The sequence below is a fragment of the Cynocephalus volans genome, chromosome 7, assembly GCF_027409185.1.
Source record: "Cynocephalus volans isolate mCynVol1 chromosome 7, mCynVol1.pri, whole genome shotgun sequence".
Lineage (NCBI taxonomy): Eukaryota > Metazoa > Chordata > Mammalia > Dermoptera > Cynocephalidae > Cynocephalus > Cynocephalus volans.
Window position 1 is genome coordinate 41,767,973 of NC_084466.1, and position 26,427 is coordinate 41,794,399.

At 33.3% G+C, this 26,427-nt stretch overlaps 1 protein-coding gene across 2 annotated transcripts in view; it reads left to right on the forward strand.

Moving 5' to 3' along the window:
* The first annotated feature begins 14,676 nt into the window (after window positions 1–14,676).
* Window positions 14,677–26,427, forward strand: part of KLHL1 (kelch like family member 1) — a 373,250-nt gene continuing 361,499 nt past the window's right edge. For both annotated transcript variants that reach the window (XM_063103154.1, XM_063103155.1), the window contains exon 1: window positions 14,677–15,179. In XM_063103154.1, coding sequence (XP_062959224.1) covers window positions 14,677–15,179 — 503 coding nt within the window. The remainder of the gene's footprint in view (window positions 15,180–26,427) is intronic.

The window sequence follows — 26,427 nt, forward strand, 5'->3', positions numbered from 1 at the left end:
TCAACCTCTTTTGGCAAGCACCTAAATGTTCTGAAATTTGTATAAGGCATTTACCATATATTTTTTTTCTTTACAGAGCTTTAGTGCAATTTTAAGGTTATGATTTTTTGGGGAATTTTTTTCTTTTGGGGGAATAATCTAACATTGGTTTGGAAAGATTGCGTGTGTAAATCTGGGACAGTGTATAAAACAAAGCTAGCAGAATGTTTTTATAACTTTTTGCTGTGTATGAGGAGTGCTAGAAAATGCAAAATGTGATATTTTTTCTAACCTTCAGATGTGGGAGCTTGGATCATTGTTGAAGAATAATTTTCTTTATAGTGAAAATGTTGGTTCAGATAAATTTCTACACTTGCCATTTGCATGTTTCTTGCTTTCTAATTAAATAAGTTGGTTGTTTTAAGATTAAAAAAAATTTAGTAAACTTCAAAAGGTTACAACTTATGGGCATTAATGCAGTATTCAAATATTTAAACTGCAGTAATATTTTCTATGTGCAGCATCTGGTAAAATCTAAGAGTTTCCTAATTTACTTATAAAATAGTAGAACATTTACCATGAACCATTTCAATTTAGAGACAGAATGTAGAAAGACAAAGATTAATATTTGCTGAGTACTGTCTACATGTTGGACTTTATGATGAAAAACTTATTTAATCTATTTTTCTCCAAAATCTTGTGAAGTATCACAACTTCTATTTTATAAATTAGAAAACAAAGTCTCTGAGAGGCTTCGAAATTATGCCAGGTTTACACAAGTTAGTAAGTGCTAGAGCTGGAACTCAAATCCATGTCTGGTTGCCCCCAGGCTAAGCTCTCTCTGTATCATTTTAAAATTCTGATAGATTTTGATAATGTTCCCCTCACTTAATAAGATTGAAGAGCTATCATTGTATACTCTGGAGTCATTTCCACACTCTCTCTCTTATTTCAGTTTCTTTTATATGGACTTTCTACAATTCTATTATCATTCCTATATGCTGTTTTGAATGAATCCCCAAACATATATACAACAGTTTGATTTTAAAAGTACAAATATTTTTGTTTCTTTTATTATAAATATTAAAAGAAATGTCACTTTTGACTTAGGGAATGTTTCAACTTCTTTATTGCTCAGAAGTACACATTTTTTAAAATTTGATTTTACATTTTTATTTATTATAAGCATATTCATTCTTACAAATCATGATATTTCTTTATGCCCTTTGCCAGATCTATCATTTCCTAACCCCCTTCCCTCTCTCCCACCTATCTCTCGTATCCTTAGGTTTGTTCTCTCCTTCTGAAAGTTTAACGTATTGTTGTCTTTTCTTTCTTTCTTTCCTTCATTCCTTCTTTCTTCCCTCCTCGTACCTCCCTTCTTCCCTCCCTCTCTTCCTTCATTCCTTCCTAGCAGCCAGTTATGAGTGAGAATATGCAGTATTTCTGTTTCTGGGTCTGGAAGAAATTATGTTAAGTGAAAAAGCCAGACAAAGCAGCAGTACACATTTGCTTTATGAATCTTTTCTTTTCTGATTTTTCTTTGGCTTCTCTTAATGTACTGAAATTAAATTTTTTAATGCCTAACAACTGTTATTTCCCACGTAACTGGATCTACTATCTGTCAAAAGGAAGAAGAAGTCAAACCATTTGTTTTCACTTTAATGTCATTGACTGTATTATTCCCTGTGATTTGAATCCTTCAAACTCCATGTGTGCTCATGCACGTGCATGTATACACATGATATGCATCCGAAAAGGAAAGAGTTCACACTGTTGTAACTGCTTTATTGTATAACTTTATTAGAGATCACTACCCACCACAAAGGAAAGAAGGCTCTGAAATGGGTCAATGAAACACAATCTTATATAGAAGGAGTAGGCAACTTTAGGAGTTATGTTGCATTCAAAAATTAAAATTTTATAGCTCTCTGTAATCTGTAAAATTCTCACTTGTTAACCAAAGAAATAGGCTCATGTAGAGCTGACTAGAATTCTGGAGAACTGGGTGATTGCTAATTCAGCCTCTTTAAGCTTCATGTTTGCAAATTTGGGAAAAACAGGCATGTAAAATAATGGTGAAAAATAGCTGCAAAAGCTGTGTGTACATTATAGGAATTAGAGAGTTTTAGAAACATCTTATTTTGTGGGTTAGTAATAAATTAAAATCTTTCTTTTGTGTGTTTGTGTCTTCTACCAAGATATATCCCTATTTCTTTCACTGCAGAGGGCTGAGTATTCAGCTAATTCCCAATACTAGTTGATTGATTTATTGAAATACCCAGTGGATTCAATTAGGTCTGTATGGCTAAACGTGAGTGTCAGAAATCCATAGTCTGGGCTTGAAATGCTCAACTAAAAGTATAGATCTGCCGCAGTAGATCAGAAATAATGAATGGATATTCTGGTAATCTTGTTCTGTTGGATGTGTTAATTTAGTTTTCCCAAGCAGGAATTTGCAAAATTAGAAGAAATTTTAAATTTAGCTTACGAGGTAAATTATTCTAGTAGTCTACTATATTCATACAAACAACATTAGTAAGTAGAAGAAAATTTATTTACTGAAAATTTGTTTCTTTAAAGAAAATTAATGAAAAAAAAATTGTCCATGCAATGTAGCACTTATTCAAAACCAGCAGTTTCTCTAGCACACTTATTTTTTCATTTGACTAAATTTTTACTACAAATAAAAGCATAATAATGGCTTTATAATGCATCATATCTGGTACTTGATAACTGTAAATTCCATGTAACCAGTTTAGTAAATCTTAAATGGAAAGCTCAATAACTGACAAAATAGCTTCTAGTTTCCTTAGTAAAATTTATTTTTTCATTCACACTCTCAGGGATTTACTTAGTGCACCATCATTTCTCTTAAGTTCCTCAAAGTCTAATGCCAAGGTTTTTTTTTTGAAATTTCTATATTACTTTATTTATTCATTATCATCTCATTATTTTCGCAACTCACATGAGAGACTAAAATTAGCTTAAGTGATTTTTCAACTGAAGCAAATATTTTTAATACATTTCTTCTACTTGAAAGGATTTTAGAATATACCTAATATGCAGACAACTGTGAATACCAACTACTCCTAAAATAAAATTAAAGATTGATTTTCAATTTTTGTTATTCACTTACAAAATTCCTAGATCATCAGAAAAGCAATGATGTGATTAGTCAGAAGTCACTTAGTGCAAATATTCAAGTGTATAGTAATTTGTATTTTTTTAAAAAAATGCTTGTGGAATTTGCATAACAACTATTGGAACCTTTATTTCCAATATTTTTCCACAACAATATGAAGGTTATTTAAATATAGAAGTATTTTCAAAATAAATATAAATAGCTACCTTTACTTAAGCACCAACATAGTGTTAGTTGCTTAGCAGGTTTTATTTTATTTGATCCACACAAAAATCTACTAAGGAAGATAAAACTGTAAGTAAATTGCCTAAAACTATACAGCTAGTGAGTAACAGAGGAGGATTTGGGTCATGATTCGATTTCAAAGCCTGTGCAGTTTCCACTCTGTGATGCCATTTTCCAGTTAATAGCCAACTTGGAGAAATAATTTACCTAATTCCTTACAAAGGTTGTCATTTAAATAATTTTATATAAGTCAAATTTGCAAATATTTTATAAAACTGCAAAATATTTCTAGCTACATATTCTGTTTTTCCCATCAACCATCAACAATTTTTACTCCCATGTCATATTGTACACGGCTGTATTATATTAATACTATTATTATTTCTTATATTGTAACTTGTTTATTATCAATTATTCTAGTATTTAATATTTCAGAGTTGTTTGCTTACAGGTCCATCTACTTACTGGGCTATGTGCATTTATATTTATATCCTCATTACTTGCCACTGTGCTTGACATTTAGATGGTGTTCAATAAACATTTATCAAATGAATGAAATATATGATGACAAAGTTGACTTTTTAATTTAATTAGTTTATCCTTTTTCTTCAATGTCCAAATCATGAACTCTTCAGAAATTATCCCTTAAAAGCATCTGATGTGAAATTCAACATGAGTCCGTAGTATGTCCTTAGTAAAATTAATCACATAAGAAGGGTCTCCAAAAAGTTCATGAAAAGATTCATATTACTTTTATTTTCATTTCCATGAACTTTTTGAAGTACTTTGACACATAATTACATGTGCATAGTAATATCAGGGAACATGGTGGGAAGGTTTTGAAACATAAGGTAAAGTGGATACATTCATGCGGAAATAACCCATGTATATTATCTTGCCAACATGACTAAAATTTTCTAAATTAAAATCACTCTCAGATTATGGTAGTTGCTTCAAAATATGTTTTCAACAGTTGAAGCTCTTCAGAAATAAGAATTATGAAGAAATCATTTTATAAAGCAAATAAAAGCAAAATTGTCTTTATTCAAACCAGAGTGCACAGTCCAGGCTGCTACTGTGACTACCTGTACTGCTCATAACATTTTTGGCAATCTGTGAAGAGTGAAAAACAGATTTGAGTATCCCACTAGTAAAATTTGAAAAACACTGGGGAAACACATGGTTCTTTTTATTTTTTATTTTTTTGCATATATGTACAGTGTATAACATGATTTTTGACATACTTGCATAGTGAAATGATTACTACAGACAAGCAAATTAACTTATCCATCACCTAACAGAGTTATGTATGTGGTAGGAGCACCTAAAATCTATACTCTTAGCAGATACCATTATACAATACAATATTATTAACTATAGCTTTCAGGTTATACATTAGATGTTAGACTTACTCATCCTACATAACTGTAACTTTGTACTGTCTTTAATAAAGCAAGATAAAATATATATTATTTTATCTTGTAGGAATAGCTCAATAACACTTGAGCATGACTTAGATTATGTGAGCACACTACATCGGTGAAGGATAAGAGAAAAAAAGAAACAGGTTATCTTTGAAGTGTAAAATATGGACAAGACTATCTAAAACATAGATCATAACATCTAGAAAAGGAAAAAGAAAAAAGAAAAGGACCATGGACTGTGAAGAAAATCTGTATCCTAAGAATGCTAGACCTTGTTACAACTCTTAGTCCAGGTTCTATCATCTCTTAGATTTTTTATTTCCATAGTGTCCTAACTGTTCTTCCTTTCCTTACCTTGCTTTCTTCTGTTTATTCTTAATACAGCTGCTAGAATGATCTTAGAAATTGTTGTCAGGTGCTACCACTTCAATGCCCCAAATCTTCCCATGGTTTCCTGTCTCATTCAGAAGAAAAATTAATATCCGTGCATTTGCAGGAAGGTTCAAGTTATCTTGTGTGTGTTTCCTCCCTGAGCTTACAAACAGTTCCTTTTCTTTTTGCTGATTCAGCTCTAGTATGTCTGACCCCTCAAATATGCTACAATATATCATTCCTCAAAGCCCTTGTTTTTTTCTTCCCTTTGTCTGGGGCAGTGCCCCAGACAGTGAACAGTATATGCTTTCACTTCCTTCTGGACACTGCTGAAGAGCCACCCTAACAGTGAAGCTTGACCATTCAGACTATTTACATTAAACCTCAAGCTCCATTCCTTCAAATCTTTCTAAACTTCTTTCATAATTTATCTCTATCAGTGTCTTCAACGCTGGATAAACTTATATAATTGTTGAATTTTAATTTCTATTCCTCACCTCAAGAGTATAAGGTCAATGAGGGCACAGATTTATGTGTACCTTTTTTTTCCCTTTTTTGTTTTTTATTGCCACATCTCCATCACCTTGAACACAGCCTAGCACAAAACAAGTGCTCAATAAAAACTGTTTAAATAAATGAGAGGATGGATGATGGATGGACAAACCAAATGTTTAATGTAACTAAAGCTTATGAACTTAGATGTGAAGACTTTTAAAATATATTTTTAACATTTACCATAAAAAACTCTCTATATATTGTATATTGCATTGCCTCTTTCTTAAAATGAGTATGCCTAGTATATGCTGAGTTTTTCTTGAATGTTTCAGAGTCCTTTAAGAATATAAATGAGAGTACTCAAATATTCAAGAAACTACTGTTTGATAATTAATTCTATTTATTCTTAAAATAAGCAACTGCAGATACAAATTTTTATAGTACTTTTGTTTAAATATTGCCCTCTCCTTCACTATGAAATGCTATTCAACCTTCCCCATTGCTTATTATTATACATTCAAAAATATGTATGTTTATTGATTTCTCAGGCCATCGCAGGCCCTGTGAATTCAAAATTTAAAAAGACACTTTGTCTGCCCTTCTGAACCATCTTAGTCTAGTAAGATAATCTTCATTTTTCTAGAAATTATTGCCCCCCAAGAGGAAACCTTTTTGTTTTGATAAAGTTATCTCTGTATATCTCTCTCCATATATACATATAATACATGTTTCCCTGTGTGTGTGTATGTGTGTGTGTGTATGTATGTGTATATACATGTGTATACATATGTGTGTGTATATATATGTGTATACATATGTGTGTATGTATGTGTATATATATGTGTATACATATGTGTGTATGTATGTGTATACATATGTGTGTATATATATGTGTATACATATGTGTGTATGTATGTGTATATACATGTGTATACATATGTGTGTATACATATGTGTATACATATGTGTGTATGTATGTGTATATATATGTGTATACATATGTGTGTATGTATGCGTATACATATGTGTGTATGTATGTGTATATATATGTGTATACATATGTATGTGTATACATATGCCACACACACAGAGAGACTTGAAAACAACACACAGTGCTGTGGTCTGAATGTGTTTGCCAAAATTCTTTTGTTGAAAACTTAATCCCCAATGCAACAGTGTTGGGGGGTGGGCCTGCTTGGGAGGCTTTACGTCATGAGATCTCTACCACCATGAACAGATTACTGGTGCTACAGAACTGGCTTGTGGGAGTGGGTTCTTTCTCTCCTGTTCTTCTGCAGTGTGGAGAGACAGCTTTGTTTTCTCTCTTGTTCTTCTGCCTTTCTCTATGTGAAGACCCAGCAAGAAGGCCCTCACCAGAAAAAATTCTACTGCCTTGATTTTGGATTTTCCAGATCCACAACTGTGAAAGAATTAATTTCTGTTCTTTATAAATTAGTCTGTGGTATAAACAGACTAACGTGCGCGCGCACACACACACAAGAAACAAAACTCAATCTCGAGGATATTAGGAGTCTCTCTTCTATTTTAGCAGAGTACATTCACACAAATAATAAACTCATTATCCATAATGCATTTATCATTATTTTCTTCAGTTTCTGTACACGAATTTTTAAATATTTCAAAATAAGAGGAAAAACATCGCTGTCAGGGTCATATCCAAGACAGTTAATAAAAATAATAACTGTCAAGTGGAGTTTTATTTTTTTAATATATTAAAAATATATTTTATAAGGTCTACCTAATGAAATAATTGTCTAGTCACAAAGTAGTAGTCCTCTTCTTAGTTTCCTGGGTCATTTTTAAGAAGAAATAGTAACATAAATTTTTCTGTATTTAACTGTTATTCTATAGAATCTACCTAGTGTGAAGGGATTTAAGAAATGTAATATAATCTGCAAATTTATCATCTGTTTTGTCCATGTCGTCTTTATTTATCGTTTTTTTCCTAGACATATATACTAAAACTGAAATAGCCTACAATTTCAGGAGCAATATGAGTATGTAGTGTTATGATTTTCAGATTTATCTGTTCTAATATTTTTTATGCTTTACCATAGTCCTGTGTGCAGTCCATGTCATATTTCTCCTGCTCTATAAAAAGTGAGAATTTCCATCTTTCTTGATGGCTCACAGCTAGAGTAGCATGGAAAGGGAGATTATTGTAATTGCATTAGACAGACACCAAGGCAAGGGGTCACTTGGTTAGCTTCCCACAGGGTTGGCAAGTAATGTTCTTTTGCACTAGGGACCAAAGGCATCCTGACTGGCAGTAAGAGTCAAGAAAATATATTAAATATCTTGAGTTGTGATTTTAAAATAGGTATTGGAAGCCAATTCACTTATAGTAACAATGTTCAGAAGGAATTGTATTTCTCAGAATAATCTCCTTGATATTCTTTGGATATATCATTTACTTGTTGTCAAAGGGATTTCTGTACTCCCAAGTTCATCACAGCTCTATTTACAACAGCCAAAATATGGAACCAACCTAAGTGTCCATCGACAGATGACTGGATAAAGAAAATGTGATATATATACACAATGGAATACTACTCAGCTGTAAAAATGAATGAAATATTGCCATTTGCAGCAACATGGATGAGTCTGGAGAAAATTATGTTATGTGAAATAAGCCTAACTATGAAAGAGAAATACCACATGTTCTCACTTATAAATGGATACTAAGAAACAAGGATGAGGGGGAGAGAGGGAGAGGGAGAGGGAGAGGGAGAGGGAGAGGGAGAGAGAGAGAGAGAGAGAAAGAGACAAGAGCACAACAATTCACTCAATTTTCAGAAGGAGGGAACAAACCTAAGGTTACTAGAGATGCGGCAGGAGGGAAGGAGAGGTTTTGGGGAGGGACAGGTCATAAAGGGCATAAAGAAAAATCATGATTTGTAATAATGAATATGCTAATAATAATTTTAAAACTGTACTATTTTAAATACAGAATATGCATAAAATGTTGTTCTTCGCTGTTATAACTTCATATATGACTTACATATGAACTTCTAGAAAAAGAAGTATTACACAACTATACCTCTAATCAGAATTGTGTTAAGGAAAAACAGATCTAAGCTTTTTAGGCCATGGATTTTTCGTCCTAGACTGTCAGGTCCACCGCCGGTCAACCCAAACAGCCCTAGCCTCGTTCCTTTTGGTGGGCGAGCGAATGGCCTGGGATTCCCCTTTCCCTCCTGTCCCCTTTGGAAGGAGATGGGGGAAGAGAGCTGTGAAGAGAGGTGAGCACACCGCCGGCCCCAAAAACAGCCTGGTTAAAGGACACTCAGAGCTGCGGGGGTTCTGTCGAGCAGTTCCGTTTATTATCACACAAGCACTTGCTTTTAAAGGCAAATGGGGAAGGGAGGGTTTTTACATAATCTTATCAGCCTAAAGGTCAAGAGAGCATGCATCCTGTCTCAATGCCTAGCTATTGCAACCACGCAGTGTTCAGGAGTGTGGAAGCACGTATTTGGCCAATAAGGGCTAAGGCAAGTTTCCCGCAGACACCCCCACCCTACTTCCTCCAGGAGCTGTCTTAGGCCGCCACATTAATACGCCCTTGTGGGCCCATAACGGCGCCACTTGTAATGTCACTTAAGGTGGCATTAGTTTTTAAGGCCCGACACTAGACTTTAGAAAGATCTGGTAATAATGAGGGTGAACACAAATATGAAGATTTGGCAGATGTGTTGAGATGAAAAAAGAAGCGTATAAATCTGCCATGAGAAAGTCTTGTAAAGTTTTCAAAAGTTTATGTCCCAAAAGAGACAAGAAAAAATAAAATATCCACAAAGTTCATTCATGGTTGGCTTAAATGAAGAGGGCATATTCAGGTCTCTTCAATAGGAAAAATAAATAATTGCAACAACGTTGAAACTAATATTTTAATGTGTTAAATTTCTGTTGTTTTATCCACCTTTCCATGTATATAATAAAGTTAAGTTTCTCATAAATTTCAAATCAGTATTTTATAAACTATAGTCTTACTAATTTATTTTGATTTATAATAGTTGAAGCTTCAGGGGACGCACATTTCCTCACAGTGATATAGGCAAATTTAACTATAACATACAAAATCATTACATTACTTTCTTTATACTAGGAAAAATTTAACCTTCTATAAATAAAAAGTATTAGTCAAGAAGTTTTCTTTTTAAAAGGTTCCAATGTTATAGAAAATGGGAATATGATGCCCCCAAATGTTTCCTACACTAGAAAATATTCTTGAAAAATATACAGGTTGAGTATTCCTTATCAAAAATGCTTGGGATCAATCAGAAATGCTTCAGATTTTAATTTTTTTGGGGGAGAGGGTATTTTGGAATATTTGCATTATACCTATTGGTTGAGCATCCTAATTCAAAAATCTGAAATCAGAAGGACTCCACAGAGCATTTCCTTTGAACATCAGGCTGGCATGCAGAAAGTTCCAGATTTTGGAGCATTTCAGATTTTGGATTTTTGGATTAGAGATACTCAATCTGTATATTAAATGCATGTACATCTATATTGAATATATTAATCTATATCTATATTTATGCCTTGGTTTCTTTCCCTTAGAAATATTTCCATAAGAGATGTAAGGGTTTCAATTGTATCATACTTCCCTAAACAATGTGGTCAACTGGACAAGACCAAGTCAAAATAATGAATTTTCACAGACCACCTTCAATATCCGGCATACAATTTTGGGAAAGAAAAAGACACATACATAAAACCTGGGTCATCATTAGTAATAATGCATTCTTTTAATGCTATTTTGAATTCATATATTCATGCAATTATCTCAATAATTTACATGAGGATTTCTCAAGTATACACAAGTATTGCCAGATCCGAATCAAAGGTCAAATAAACTAAAGAGGTAGAGTGAATTAAAATAGCCCCAAGGATTAACACCTATAAATGTTTATTAAGCAGTCACTTAATTTCTTCTTAACTAAAGTATAGCTATACTGTAACCAAAATTAATTAGACCACGAACAGGTTATATTTATTTGTTTTAAGAAGTAGGAGCCCTTGATATTATAGAAGTAATAACAACATTGGTGCTATATAGTATTATATTTCAATCATTTGGAGGAAAAAAATACCATTACAAAACTATCTTCATTTGAGTTACACATTCAGAATTCTGTACACTTATTTTAAGTGGTATCCACTAAATTTAAAGTATTTTCTGTTAATGTATATGGGTACCTTTCATTAAAATGAATCAAAGACATACAAACACAGGAGCCATCATAAGGCATGAACTTTCTGACTGTAGCATAATCAGCTATTTCGCTGCTTTTGTTGAATATGAGTATGATATTAATATGTAGAAGCAACTTTCCAGACTTAGAAGAGGGCTGTCAAAAAGATTCAAGGGAATCCGAATCACTTTTCCAGCACAAGTGCACATTTAATTTAGTTTGTTTAGAAAATGATTACTAAAAGTGAGACGTTTTCAGCCAAGAAAATGCTTGGATCTAAATACAACTTTGCTTATTGCTTAAATATTTGATCTGTAATGTGGTATATTTAACACCCGTGTTAGATTTGCTGATTATATAAAGAGTTTTATATTTGTGTATGATAGTAAATACTGGAGCATTCTCCAGATTTCCAGTCTCCTGATTAACTTTTTTTTGCTCAGATTGTGTCAGGGAACTATGGCAACCACTTGGATAGTCGTTTGGAAGACCCTGACTGACTGAACTGACAGTTCAATTTAATTCAGCAGTGGTGTTAGAATAATCGAATTGGTTTTGTCTTTAAAACAAAATGTAATGTGACTGTTAGGATTCTTAAAAGTGATCTTTATTAAGTCAATGTCCTGTTTCCTATAAGCTTAGTTATCTTAAATCTTAATTCAATTGACTCACAAGTCAATTATAAATTATGGCTGGTTAAACAATCCTTCTTTGTGAGCTCTTCCAGCAGGCTACAAGGAACCTAGTTTTTCGTATTTGCTACTACTTGGCACTGGACCTGGTATAAGTGCTCAATTAATTTTTTTTTTTATTTTGACTCATAGATCAATAAATTCATTAGTGCAATATTTCACAAGGTATATTTTTTCAAAGATTTTGTCGAATATGTAAAATCTTGATATACAAGTAAATTATTTCTTTTCTTCCTTCCCTACCTCCTTTCCTTCCTTCTTTCCTTCCTTCCTCCCTCTTTTCATCTTTCTTTCTATTTTTTTTTTGTTCTTCCTTTTCCCCTTCTCTTCCTTCCCTCCATCCCTCCTAACAATAATATGGTAACAATAAAGTGAAAATGACATAATAATCTTTGTCAGTCACTTCATTTAACATAATTTTATGCACACTTTGTTTTCCAAATCCTGAATGTATTCACATAATTTAGATGAATTATTTTAAAATATCTTCCCCAAAAAGTGATTATTTTTAATTTATATATTGTATGCAAAGTGATAAATATAGAAAGGTAGCCACTTTTTAATTAATAACAGATTGTGACAGCTTTTAAAAGCATACTAAACATTGCTAAACAACTAACAAATAAGCATTACTCATCCTTTGCTAAATGTGACTTAAAAATTTTGATTCATGTTTCATTAAGCAAAAACTGTGGAATAGTAATATTAGTATTGCAGAAGAAAACGTAAATGTAAAATCGAATTTCAGAATAACAACAAAAATGAATTTAATATTACAGTTTTTAATGGTGATAGATATTAACAAAGAAAATATAGATGCAACACACACATTATATACATTATTTTACTTTATTTTAAATAAATCAAAATTATATCAAGTTAGAAAACTCATGAAGGAACACATTCTATAGAAATCATTTCATTATATTCACCTCAAATTTCCACATTACCTCTGATGGAAAGTTTTCTCTGTCCTGTTTGAGATGTGTAATTTCATACACTGTTTTCTTCCCTAAGGGAAATACTTACTTGATTCTGTTCTTGGATAAAAATGATCTGTCACCATTGTTTGCTTTAAAGGGCTTTTTGGTTTTTTTTTTTGTTTGTTTTTTTAACACTGAATACTGAGAGAAAAGCAAGGCACAGGGGATTGCAGTCCAGCTGTTGTGGCATAAATCAATATTTAAAATGCACAATAGTGATTTTTCTTCCCCTGAAAGTAGGGCTTTTGTGCGCCTAATTTCTTGTTTTATTAAAATGTCGAACTTTTTCTAAGAAGGACTTCAAATTTAGCTTTGGTTTCTGTTTAAGTTTACTGTTCAACAATGGGGTAATAGAACAATAATATAACTGCACTTTAATCTTTGATTTCTATGCCCTGTTGGGGATTGCTGAAGCTGTGAATTTCATGAATAGACAACAACCATATTCCTAGTTGAGTTAGGGGACACGCTGCTTCCCTGTTCCCCTTGCCTTCAGCAAAGGTTACTGGGTTCTATTTTAATGGCTCATTAAAAGAAAAGACTGAAAAAAAAAAAAAATAACCCAAGCCATCATATCTAGAAAGGGATCACATTCTCATCCTTCTAAATATAGGTAGAAGGGAAAAACACATCTTCATCTTTCCTTCTCAAACACCTATTTACAGGAGAATAGCATTTGGCTATACTCATTTACTGCCTAAACTCTTCTATGCATTTTATACCATAATTTATGTACTAGAAGGTTATGCCTTGCAATTCCCTTTTATAATTTTATTCCATTTTTGGTTTACACTGAGAAGAGCTTTCGTTCTCAGGCTATACACCAAATACACTGGTTCTGCAAAACCCATCCCCTGTGTTCAGATGCCCATCTTCAAATTTCTGCCTTGTGCCTCTGGCCCCTGAGGTGAAGCACTGCCTGGGTGCATTAATAACAGAATGACAATGTCAGTGTCAGGATAGTGTCATCATCACATTGTGACCCAGCATCTCTGTTTCTTCCGTGTCTCACTACAGAGAAAATAAGGCTAAAGGTTAAAGGATGCGGTTTATTAAATAATTCAAGCCATTAACCTGCAACCTGCAAACCAATGGCAGCCTATTAAGTTTACACTGCCATGATTCATATTTGGTGTTTACTGGTGCTAAAGCATAATGCTTGTTTGCTTTCCATGTATTGCTTGCTACTCAGTAATGTAGTCAGGAAGGAGTGTGAAAAAAGGTGACAGGACCCACGCAAGGGGACAATAAGAGCAGCAGACTCACTTGCATAAAGAAGATTGAAGCCTTCCCTCCCTCCCTCCGTCTCTCCGTATAGGCCCCAGTGCACATCTGCGTCACTTACGCGGGAGGAGGAGGCGCTGAGGCAGAAAGAAAATTGTACTGTGAGGACCTTGACAGCTTCACGGGCGGGCTTTTCTTTTTGCCTCCTTATATTTTCTGGAATATTTATTTTTCTCTTTGCAAACTGACTCTATAAAACCGCCCCTTCTCGCATTGCATTGGAAACATTTGACTTTCTCAGAGATACTCGGCAAGCTGTAAGGGCATCCTCGAAGAGGCCGGGGAGACAGGGGCGCAGGTGCAGCAAGAAGGCTGGGGGTGCGCTTCTTGGCGACTTGGGGCTCTTTCTCTCTCTCTGTCTGCGCTCTCCAGGCGCTGAACTCTAAGCTGCAAGGACAGGAGCGCGGACACCTTCCCGACTCAGGCTCCGCCGCGAGTGTCTCTCAGAGAGGTCTATCCAGCTGCGGCCGCCTCCCGAGCTTCGGAGCGCGCAGACCTCCCTCCCTCGCGCATCTCCAGCCTCAGGGTCGTCCCTCCTCGCCATAACCACTGGGCCCCCCGAGCGGGGATCCAGAATTCTCAGCCCTGGGCGTCCCACTCCTGCCTCTGCTCCCGGCCGGGGGTCCCCCCCACGCCCGGTTCCTGCGCACCTGACGGCGGCTGAGCCGCGCGGCTTTGCGGTCCGCGCTCGGGTCTCCGCCCGGCAGGGCGCGCAGCCCGCCTCGCCTCGCCGGGCTCCCGGGTGCCGAGGGCGCCACCCGCCTCCCGCCCCGCCCCCGGGCTCCTCCGGCCTCCCCCACCTGCCGGTCAGTCTACTCCCGCGCGAGCTGCGATCGCTTTGCCTTCCTTGAATTAAGCATGTCGGGCTCTGGGCGAAAAGACTTCGATGTGAAACACATCCTGCGACTCCGCTGGAAACTCTTCAGCCACCCGTCGCCGTCCCCCAGCGGCCCGGCGGGGGGTGGCTGCCTGCAACAGGATAGCAGCGGCAGCTTCGAGCACTGGGGACCCAGCCAGAGCCGCCTGCTCAAAAGCCAAGAGAGGAGCGGTGTGAGCACTTTCTGGAAGAAGTCTTCCTCTTCTGCCTCCTCTTCTTCGACGTCCTCCCCTTCCTCTTCCTCCTCTTCCTTCAGTCCGCTGAATGGCACCCTGCTGCCAGTTGCCACGAGGCTGCAGCAAGGGACTTCTGGCCAGGGCACCCAGCAGCCGGCCAGAACTCTCTTCTACGTGGAGTCCCTAGAGGAGGAGGTGGTGCCAGGCATGGACTTTCCTGGACCACACGGAAAAGGACTGGTCCTGCAAGAGCTCAAAGTGGAGCCGGCCAACTCGAGCCAGGCAACAGGTGACGGATGTGGACACAGGTACAGTAAATTCCCCCGGGGCATCCAGGCATCTTCCAATTTCCACTCGTTTCTCTCCCCCGTGTGCTCTTGTAGTTAATAAGTCTAAAACGTTTCAGGTTGAAAGTTTGGGTTAAGAGATGCCAGTCCAGTTTTTATTACCCGGGTTGCAATTTCATTAAAACTTTGCTCATTAATTTCAATTGGTTCATACCTATTACTTTTCCTTTTGCAAGTTTTTAGAGTTGTAACCACAAATTGAACAAACATGCATTTTGGTAAATCTTCAGGTGGAACGATTCTCATACTTCTGAGATTATGGTTTTCTTCTGTCATTTTCTGTCATTAAATTATATCAGTCTTCCCACTATCTGATGGGAGGTGACATTTGCTTTAAACACCATCAAAATGCATCTCATACACTGGCCTAGTAAGTGACGTAGCATATTATCACAGGATTAAGATCCCTGTGGCTTGAATATATATTCCAGGAACAATGAGGTGGACAAAATGAGGCCACTGGACAGCAACATTATCTTATATCCTCCCCACCCCATAATACAATCTTATTCTCTGTCCCAACGTCCCTTTTCGTCCTAGTATTTCATGTTCACTTTTGCCTTGTTTAGAATAAATCTCAGAAATAAACAGTTACTGAGCCCCTCTGAGTTCAGATGTCATGATTTGTTGGCTCAGCATTGGAACTGTGTATCCTTAGCAGGTCAATATTTATTTCTAATATTATGCTTCTTTGTGTAGAGTTCTACTTTGAAGACTCATAGAAAAACCTTTACACACATAAAACTCCTGAGTTTTACATTTTTAGAGAATTGACTCATTATTTTACACTACATCATTACTTCATTACTAGTTTTGTCATATAATGAGGATGTGAAAGGATTTGCATTTAGATTTATATGATATCAGAATACATTATTGAAGAAGAAATACAGGAAAATGATAATGAATATGTTAATACATTTTTTACTTCTCAATAACAAATTAGAAACAGAAGCAACTTTTTAAACTTTTGGTTGATTAAATCCACTTCCTATAAAGTAGTAAAAAATGTATCAAACAAAACGATATGTATGGGTGCTCTTTAAATGATGTTGACAAATGTGAAGTTAAGCATAGAAAAAATTATATTGAAAATGTTCAATTATATGGATTATATAGATTTTAATTTGAATTTAAAAGCCTTGGACATATTCTAAAATTATATTGACATTTAATATAATGTAAGATTATTATTTTAATGAGGAAGAAGTTTAATTTGCTATTTTCAAGTATGCCAAAGGTTTTTCCATAAAAAAGTAAGTTTACTTATTATTCAATTAAGATATTTTACCAAAATGGTTATAACATTGGGTATCATAAACACCACAAAGTTATTAAATTTACGTATTTATTGTTTACCTATAACTTTAGACTTTTAAAAATAAAATGTGTTGGGTTTTTACGTCCTTTATTTGAGTAAATACACTACTACTTTGAGGGGTTATTCAAAAACATTTAGCAATACAACTTATAAATCTATAAGTAAACTAAGGAGGTTAAATGTTCACTAATTACTATTATATTGAAACTGATATATTTGAGACTCAGCTCAGAAGAAAATAGACTCTCTTTACATATACATTTTAAAATCTTCAGATCAGCTTAAAATTTCTGACCTTGGAAATATTAATGTTTCATTTTTTTTTGAAAAGTTTACTTTATAACAAATACATTCTTATGAAGTCATATTTGGCATCAGTAATTTATGAAGACTTCATGTAAGTTGGAAAATTTCAAAATACTAATGAAGTACTGACTTAAGAAATTATAATAAATTAAAAACCATAAAACTGATAACTAATAGCTCAGTTAGAAATAAAACACCCATCAGATTTAATTTTAAATCCATTATTTTTGAATATAATTCATCATTTTTATTCATAAAAGTTGTAAGTGATAAGAATTTTGAAAATAACTACAGTGCCAATCAAAATTGTATTTATTGTCAGAATCAGGGTGTCTTATGAGCATATGTAAACTATTGAAAATCAAGTCTAATTATATTTTTAAATTTGTATTAATACTTAAATGGTTTGGATAAATCTGAATTTTTTACTGGACAAATCAGGTAGCACCGATAGTATCTGATGTATTTTGTGTGTTCTTAAATTTTCATAGAGCATTGGTTTTGTGTTCATGGTTAATTGAAAACTAACTTAGCAATTAATCAATATCAATATATAATGTTTTAGTATACAGTAGAGTAGGGTTCATTGCCCAGAAGAAACAACATTTCCAAAGTAAAATAGTAAATGAAAATTTTATTGTACTCCAGAACTTTATGCAAAATAATCAGTAACATGAATTTAACTTTTCAGCAATGTGAATTTAACATTTTTTTTTTTCTGTGACAATACATCCAGGAAAGCTATGTAGTGTTTACGATGACCAGTAGGTACATAAATTATATAACCCCTGCATAATAATTTTTATCACTTAGGTCATTATTATATCACCAAACTATGATGTCTGATTTAATATTTAACATTTTGTCTTATCAATATGACTTCTATGTTAAATTAATCTTCACATGCAAAACAAGAGATGGCCCCTTCTCTGATGCTTTCTTCATTCAGTGTTTAGTTCTTCTCTTTATTAATTTGGTCTCACATTAGTTGGGAACACTGTTTTAGACAAGCATGAGTAGCTGGTTGATTAGACCTGTTGTTAGAACAGCAAATGGAAGACATTTATTGGAAAGCTGCCTATAATCTCAGAATTCTGAGAAGGTCAGATTATCATGAAGTTGAAACAGAAAGGTAGCAGGAATACAGAGGTAAACTGATATACTGCCAGAAACGAGCCTTTCCCTTCTCCCACCCTACTACGCTAAACACCAACTATCCAACCCTAAATAAATCTCAGTACTCTACTACCTTGATGAATGTATCATTAAGAATACTAACTTTTACAGTAATAGGTTGCTGACCTATACGTTTAATCTTTAATTTCTCTAGTTACCTGTCCAAACCTAAGTTAGAAAGTGTATAATTTCCTGGAACTTTCCATACAGATCACTGTATGTGTGTGTTGTGGACATTTTTGTCCAAAATTCTAGACATAGTAAATTAAGAAACCAAAGAATAATATTAAATTCTTTCAGTTTATAGTGATGGGAGTGGGAGAATAGATGTCATATTCTAACCACTTGGTTTTTTAGATTCTAAATTTTCACAGAGCATCGCCATCTGATTCTATGGTTTCAGTTACCATCCATAAATTGTATTTCCAGATTTGCATCTCTAAACCTAGAACTCTCCCCACCTCCACAACCTCTAGTCTTACACATCCACTTCCCTTCTTGATCTCTCTGGTGGATGTCATAGAGACTGAATACAACATGTGTAAAATTGAGCTTATAATTTCCCTTCTCAAGTCTTGGTCAATTTCCCCCTTCTCTATCTCAGAGAATAGCTTTTCGTGCATTAGGTCATGCAAGCCTGAAATCCAGGATCATATTTATTAACATACTCTTTCCCATAATTTTCAACATCTCACCACGCCCTGCCACTTTTTCTTAGAAAATCTTCCCAGTGTCTGTCTCATATCTCTCCATTTCCATCGTCTGCACCTAGTCTAAGCTCTTATACTCTTTCATCTCGAGTTCTGCGGCTGCTATCTATATCACCATCTCTCATTACCTTTGCCTCCTGTAACTCATCGTCTACACTGAACTCAATGAAAATTACAAAATTAGAAGCTGACTTATTTCTCCACATCCCTCGCTCTTTTTTATTTCTCCCAAAGGATTTCCACCACTCCCTGATCACAATCTATGCCATTGACACTCACTGATCAGAGTCTATACTATAGGTGACCTATCCCCAAAGAGTCTGTTTTTCCTGTGTCATCTAGGCCTTTTCACTTATCTATTTGCCTTCTGCCTTCCAGACTCAATGTCCTTCTCTATAATTTTTCACTGCATCTGGGTCTCACAAACTTGTTTCCTATCCTTGCATAGTGGATCTTCTTCCTTCAACCAACATTCTTGAGATCACTCCTATTCATCATTGCAATGTCCCGAATGAAAGCTGTGTACCCCGTAAAAAGTTATATGCCCCTGTTTTGTGTTCTTAGAGTAACTTCTCTCTACCTTTTCCTTCTGGTTCTTATTGAAACTTGTAATCATGCATTAATATCTGTGTTGAATTTATTGTTTGTCTCTAACTGAAATTAACAAGTAGAGATGAGTGTATCTGTTTTGATCCTCATTTTACCTCTAAAATAGAGCATGCAGTTACTGAATAAATACTGTTGAATTAATAAATATTTGTCAAAATCATATTGAGTGGCATTGATTAAGAACTTGATTTTTGCCAGATAGCAAGTTGAATATTCATATTGCATTGGTTATAATTTATAACACCTTATGATCCTGGTACAATTATGTATCCCTTTGGTGTCAAGATTACATACATAAGGAAGGCTGGGATATAGCAAGGGTAATTAATTTGTCCAGAATCAAAGGGTGTAACTAGTATAGCTAGACCTTTAATCTTTGCTGTCTGACTCCAGACACCATTTTACAGGCCATTTTGCCCCAACTTTTTTCCCTCTGCTTAAACAAACAAACAAAAGAAATTCCATTTAAGGTTATGGAGAAATAATTTTCTTATTCCCTTGGTGGAAATTATGTTTGTTTTTGAATGTTTAAATAGACTTTTTAAAATGATGGTGATAAAGGATACTTAATTAGGCTCAATCGAGGAGGACTTCTTAGCCCAAGTTAAAAAATACTCAATTATTTCTTGAATTATGATTCATTCAGTACATTTCACTTTATAGTTAATCAATGGTATGCAGATATAATCTAGACATAAAAAATAATAATAATTTGGAGACTAAAACAGAGCTTTATGATAGAAAAATCTGCTTCTGAAGATCAGAATGGCTGATAGAGACGTGTCACTGGAAGAGAACATCTCATAGAGGTTAGTGGAACCAAGCCCCTGTATAAAATGAAAAAGAATCAACACTGTGTTAGTCAACAGAAAAACTAAATTTAAAAATAAGGGACTATTTTTTTTCGTGAAACTGGTTCTCAAACTATGTTTTTTTGAGCACTAAAATGAAATAATATTCATCTTTCATCCCTCCCCAAATTTCAGAGTAAAAACGTATTATGGAGCAATTTTACTCAATTTCATCCTTTCTTTGCTAATTTTTTTCTAGGACCCGGTGTTACACAGTCTACAATTATTTAAACCAAAAGTAGCAAAAATGATACCTTCTTTGGAGAAAGCTTCTTTCACTTATTTTAGGATTAATTTATCAATATTATTTGATGTTCTACCAAGAATTCCACAATTTCCAGGCACTCTACTCTTTAAGCAAGTTTGGTTTAGGCAAACTAAGAAGATCATAAAGGGAAAATAAATGGAACCATTAAGTTGAATTTTAAGGTATCTAAAACCCCAGAAATATCAATGCAAAAGATGTGAATATAAGTGTAAAATGAAATGGTGATTACAATTTTTAATTATAACAAAAATAATACATGCTAGTTGATGGATCATAGTCTGTTTTTCATTTATAAATTTCTAATGAATACTGTGTAAACTATATGATTAGCCTCTTTAAGGTATTATTTTAAATTGTTTAGTAAAATAAAGAAAATATCCCTATCTTATAATAACATTTGGCTAATATAGAATATGATATTGATCAGATATTTACATTTGTTGTTTTGTTTTTCCAAGCATCAAAAGATAATTTGTGTGTCTACAAATGACATGCTTCTGACAACTACCTGTTAAGTTAAATTACATTATTTTGATCAAGAGCTCTTATAAAATTTATAGAAAACTGTGATCTGTAGCATATATTTAATAAGTCAAGTTTCTGAACATAAAAATGTGCAACATTTTAATCAGAATCTCAAAATAATGACCAGTACGGCACACTATTGATTTTATTGTAGCACCCGATATAATTTTAGGTATTTTTGTGGTAGTTGTAGAACACATCCTCTGGAATTTACATATTGGTTTAGATCAGATAATAATTAATTTAACTTTTTGCATTTAGGATAATGCTATTCAAATCTCGGAAGAAAATATCTGATGTAAACACAGAAAACCTGAGCAAAATTAAAGATGATTTTGAAGATCTGGTAATTTAAATATAAGCAAAAATCTTGTTGCACTAAATAAGTTTTATATTAACCACCTTTGCTGATTTTTCTGGCCAGGATCTGAAAACAGATTAATATAAATGTTAAAGAAAGATACACAAGGGTAAGTGTAACCAGAGACAATGATGTGCTATGATTTTAGGATGCCAAGATAAATCAACTCTGGTTTGTAAACCTCTGAGGCAGATCATTTTGACAGAAGATCCTTTCACAGAAATGGTGCTTTTTGAAAATGATCTGAGCATCTTCAACAGTAACAATGAGTGGAATCGGTTTTAGCCCAATTATGGTAACTGATGATTATTGGAAAACTTTTAGTTCAATTTCTTATCATACTTGCTTGTGACACTTTATTTTGTTAGATCATCTTGCCACCTTCTGTTCTTAGTGATATTGATAGACATTTGTTCATGTAAGTTAGCATTTGATTTTGACTGAAATATTATAAAACAATTTCGATTATGCAGTCAGAAAAGTGGGATGATTTTTAGTACAAGGGAAGAGAAGAATCCAACTATTTTATAGTTTTTTAAGAGTTGCATGTTAATATCTCTATCAACATGAATAATATATGTCCTGGTTTTATTTGTTTGTTTGTTTAGTACATCCTAATTATACTAAAATTTCCAAAAGGTCTTTTTAGGTCTGTACAGTTGGCCCTCTGTATTTGTGTGTTCCAAATCTGTAGAGTCAACCAATCATGGGTTGAAAATATTTGGGGAAAAAAATTGCAACCATACTGAACATGTACAGACCTTTTTTTTATTGCCATTATTCCCTAAACAATACAGTATAACAACTATTTTACATAGCATTTACATTGTAATAGGTATTATAAGTAATCAAGAGATGAATTAAAGTATATGGGTGGATGTGCATAGGTTATATGCAAATAATAGACCATTTTGTATCAGGGTCTTTAGCATCCCCAGATTTTAGTATCCACAGGTCTTGGAACCAATCTGTTAAGGATAAGGAGGACCAACTCTATTTGCATATATCAGAGCTTCAGAGAAAATTTTAAAAAATAGATTTGGGGACAGAAACTATTTTTGGAATTTATATTTTTGAATTTATGAATGTAAAGACATCCTGAACTTTTAACTCTGAGATCTAATTTTGAACTTACTATTTTTGAAAATAAATTTGAAGTTGTAATAACATTTAAACATAATTTATACTTTTCAGTCACATTGCTTTTGATATACTGCCGTGTAATTTCAATAGAGAAGTTTATAGACATTAGTACCTAGGAGTTAGCACTTAGTGATCCACCAATGATTTATAAACATTTATTTGTGCAATTTTTTTTTTCTCAAAAGACATGCCATTTTTGTATTATAAACATTTTATAATTCTGCTTGGCAGTGGTTTTGGTTAGAACAGTGAATTGTTATTAGCAATAGGAATATGCCAATCGAATCTTTCTAAAAATTAGAAATTTTAAAAACAGGAGTTAAAATTTTAAAAATCCTGGGCCAAATAGTGTATTAATTATTTTATCAAAGTCAAAATAAAATATGTAACAACAGAAAAAACCTTAAGCTTCTGCTTCTGGCTTCTGCCTGAGATAGTATAACAGGTACTGAACTTACCCTCTCACCTGAAACAATTAACAAGAAAGAAGGGAGAAAGAAAGAGGAGGAAAGAAAGGGAGAAAGAACAGAAAAGAAATACAAAAAGAAAGAAAGAAAAAGTTTTCAAGAGACTGGACATCAGGCACGGAAGAAAAGTGATTGCTGATTTTATATATATATATATATATATATATATATATATATATATATATATATATATATATATATATATATATATATATATATATATATATATAAAACAAGGTGAGCCTTATGATTGCCCCAGCTCACTGTCTTGAGAGCGATTCCAGGAACTGATACATGAAGGAGAAACCTTTCTTGGTTATGAATAAGATAACCAATGAGAATTGAAGAAATAATGTTGAGTGTTTAGGGAGGCAGAGTCTGCAACAGTTCACATAGCAGAGTGCCTGAATAGAGAAAGCCACAAGGGTGAAAGCTCTAGAAATCTGTCGAGGGCCCCCTTGAATATTAAACAGATCAGTATTCAGTAGAATGACAGGAACATGTGTTTTATAAAACTATCAAAGATTTTCGGAAGAACTGTCTGAGAGAATTATAGGGAATAGTGCCTGTTGTTACCAATCAGAATAGAGAAAACTTCATGATTCGTAGTATTAGGTAAAGTTTTTGGATGGGTCTTGACTCAGTAATAAAAAATAAATACTTCTCTGGTTCCACTTTACAAATTTTGAAAGCAATACCCAAAAGGATCAAGCTGTTCCTGAGTAACATAACAGTGCCCAGAAAAAAATTCAAGAATAATTCATGTATTCAAAAAAAGTCAGCACCAAACAAGGTAAAATTTACAATGACTGCCATCTAATCAAAGATTTCTAAGTGGCAAAGAAGTAGAAAAATATGAATCATGACAAATTGCAAAATCAGAAAAATAAAACTGACCCAAAACTGTAAGAAACATCATTACCCTCATAGAAGTTCTTAAAAGTTGTAAATATGTTCAAAAAATTAACTAGGGTCATGTGGATATAAACAGGACAAAGATAAAATTTTTAGACTTAAACTTCAAAGTGCAAAGCCCTAGATGAAAAATACACCAGATGAAAGTAATGACAGATCAGAAATTGCCAAAAAACAGTAGTGTCCTTGAAGACATAGCAATGAAATTACCGAAAATAAAACAAGAAAGTAAGCTTTCAGAAAATGAAAAGAGCACCAGTGAGTTTTTTGATAAGCTTATGAAGCTAAATAAATATATAATTGGAATTCCCAGGGGACAGTAAAGAGTGAAGGGACAAAACACAACAAACAAACAAACTATAATATATATACATATATATAAAATATACAATATACTATAGTATATACAATATAGTATAGTATATACAATATACTATAGTATATACAATATACTATAGTATATATAAATATACTATAGTATATATAATATACTATAGTATATAATAATATATATAATAATATATATGTATATATAATAATATATTTATGTATATATAATAATATATATATGTATATATAAGAAATAATGACAGAAATTTTCAAAATCTGAATAGAACTATAATTCCCAGATTCAAGAAACTCAATGAATTCTAAGCACAAGAAAAATGAAAAGAAATACCAGAAAGGACATATAATCAAATTCTCAAAACCAGCGATAAATAGAAATCTATTAAAGCATCCAGAGAAAATACATGTTATATATAGAGAAAAAAAATGGGATGATGAACCATTTCTCATTGGTAATGATGTTAAGTGAGAAGACAGTGAAGCAACATCTTTAAAATACTGTGAGAAAAAAAAAAAAAACTCTTCATCTAGAATTCTGTATACACTCAAAAAATTTTTCAAACTGAGGATGGAAATATTTTTCATATATATAATAATTAAAATAATTCATTATAAGTAGGTATACTGTACAAGAAATGTTAAAGAAAATTCTTCAGAAACAAGGAAAATTACACCAGTTAGTAATATCTATTCAAAGGAATGAAGAGCACCAGGAATATGGGAAATAAACAACATTTTCCTTTTTAATTAAATCTGGAAGATTTGAAAGAAAATTGAAAAGTGAAACAAAAAAGACTACACTGTGAGGCTTTTACCATATGTGTAAGATAAATGTATAACAACAATAGCATGAAGTCTGGGAGGAAAAAAGTGAAGGCATAGTATTGTAAGGTTTTTATACCAAATGTGAAATGGTACATCATTTGAAAGTAGTCTAAAGAGTGAGTATATTATAAATCCTAAAGCAACCATTAAAATAATAATGATAGTTACTAAATAAAGAAAAAAATCTCAAAAATTATTTAATTTATCTGAAAAAGAAAAAAAATAGAAACAGAGAGATGATGGGACAAATAGAAAACACATAACACAATGATAGTCTGACACCTAAATTTATCAATAATTACATTAAAAGTAACTGGTTTGCACATTCACAATCCAAAAGCAGAGGTTATCAGATGGCCAAAAAGCAAGACCCTTAAAATATAACATGCAAATTGGTTAAAACTGAAATGATGGAAAAGATTTAGCATGTTAACATTAATCAAAAGAAGTCAAGAGTGGTGTAGTAATGCCAAGATATATCTCACAACATAAGCTATTTAGGTAACAAAGGGAATCTATAAGAAACCTCTAAATCATAATGTTGAAAGGCTAAATGTTTTTTCTCTGAGATCAGAAAAAAGATGAGAATGTATTCTCTCATCACTTTTATTCAACATTTTATCCAAGTTTCTACTCAGTTAAATAAACTAAAATAAACCAAAAGCATTTATTTTTAGAAATAGAGAAATAAAACTGTCTTTATTTGTAGACATAATGGTCTATAAAAATGATGAAATCTACAAAAAATGGCAGTGAGTTTAGCAAAGTGACATGATACAGTATCAACACAAAAAAAAATCAACTGTATTTCTATATATTAACAATGAAGAGTTGGAAACTGAAATAATAAAAAGAATGCATTTTATAATATCAATAAAGTGTAAAATATTTCAGAGTAAATATGAAAAAATGTGAAAGATTCATACACTGAAAGCAACAAAATAATGCTGAAAGAAATTAAAGACATAAATAATAGTTATACCATGTTCATGGATGAGAAGACTTACTATTATTAAGATGTCAGTTATTCCTCAATTGATCTTTAGATCAAACATATTCCCCACGAAAATCTCTGCATGTTATTTTTTGTACAAATTGATAGCTTTCTCTAAAAATCAGTATAAAAATTTAAAGGATCTACAATAAACATAACAACTTTGAAAAACATAAATGAATTTGGGGAGTAACACTCTTGATTGTCAGATTTGTTATGAAGCTACATTAATCACGATAATGTTGCAACAGTTTCAGAATATATAAATGGATTAATGGGAAATTGAAAAATAAATTTGATAATAGCCATATAAGAAAATACTATTCTGTCATAAAAAATAGAATAAACAACTTATCATTCAACACTAAGGTTTCCTTAAAAAAACTGTAT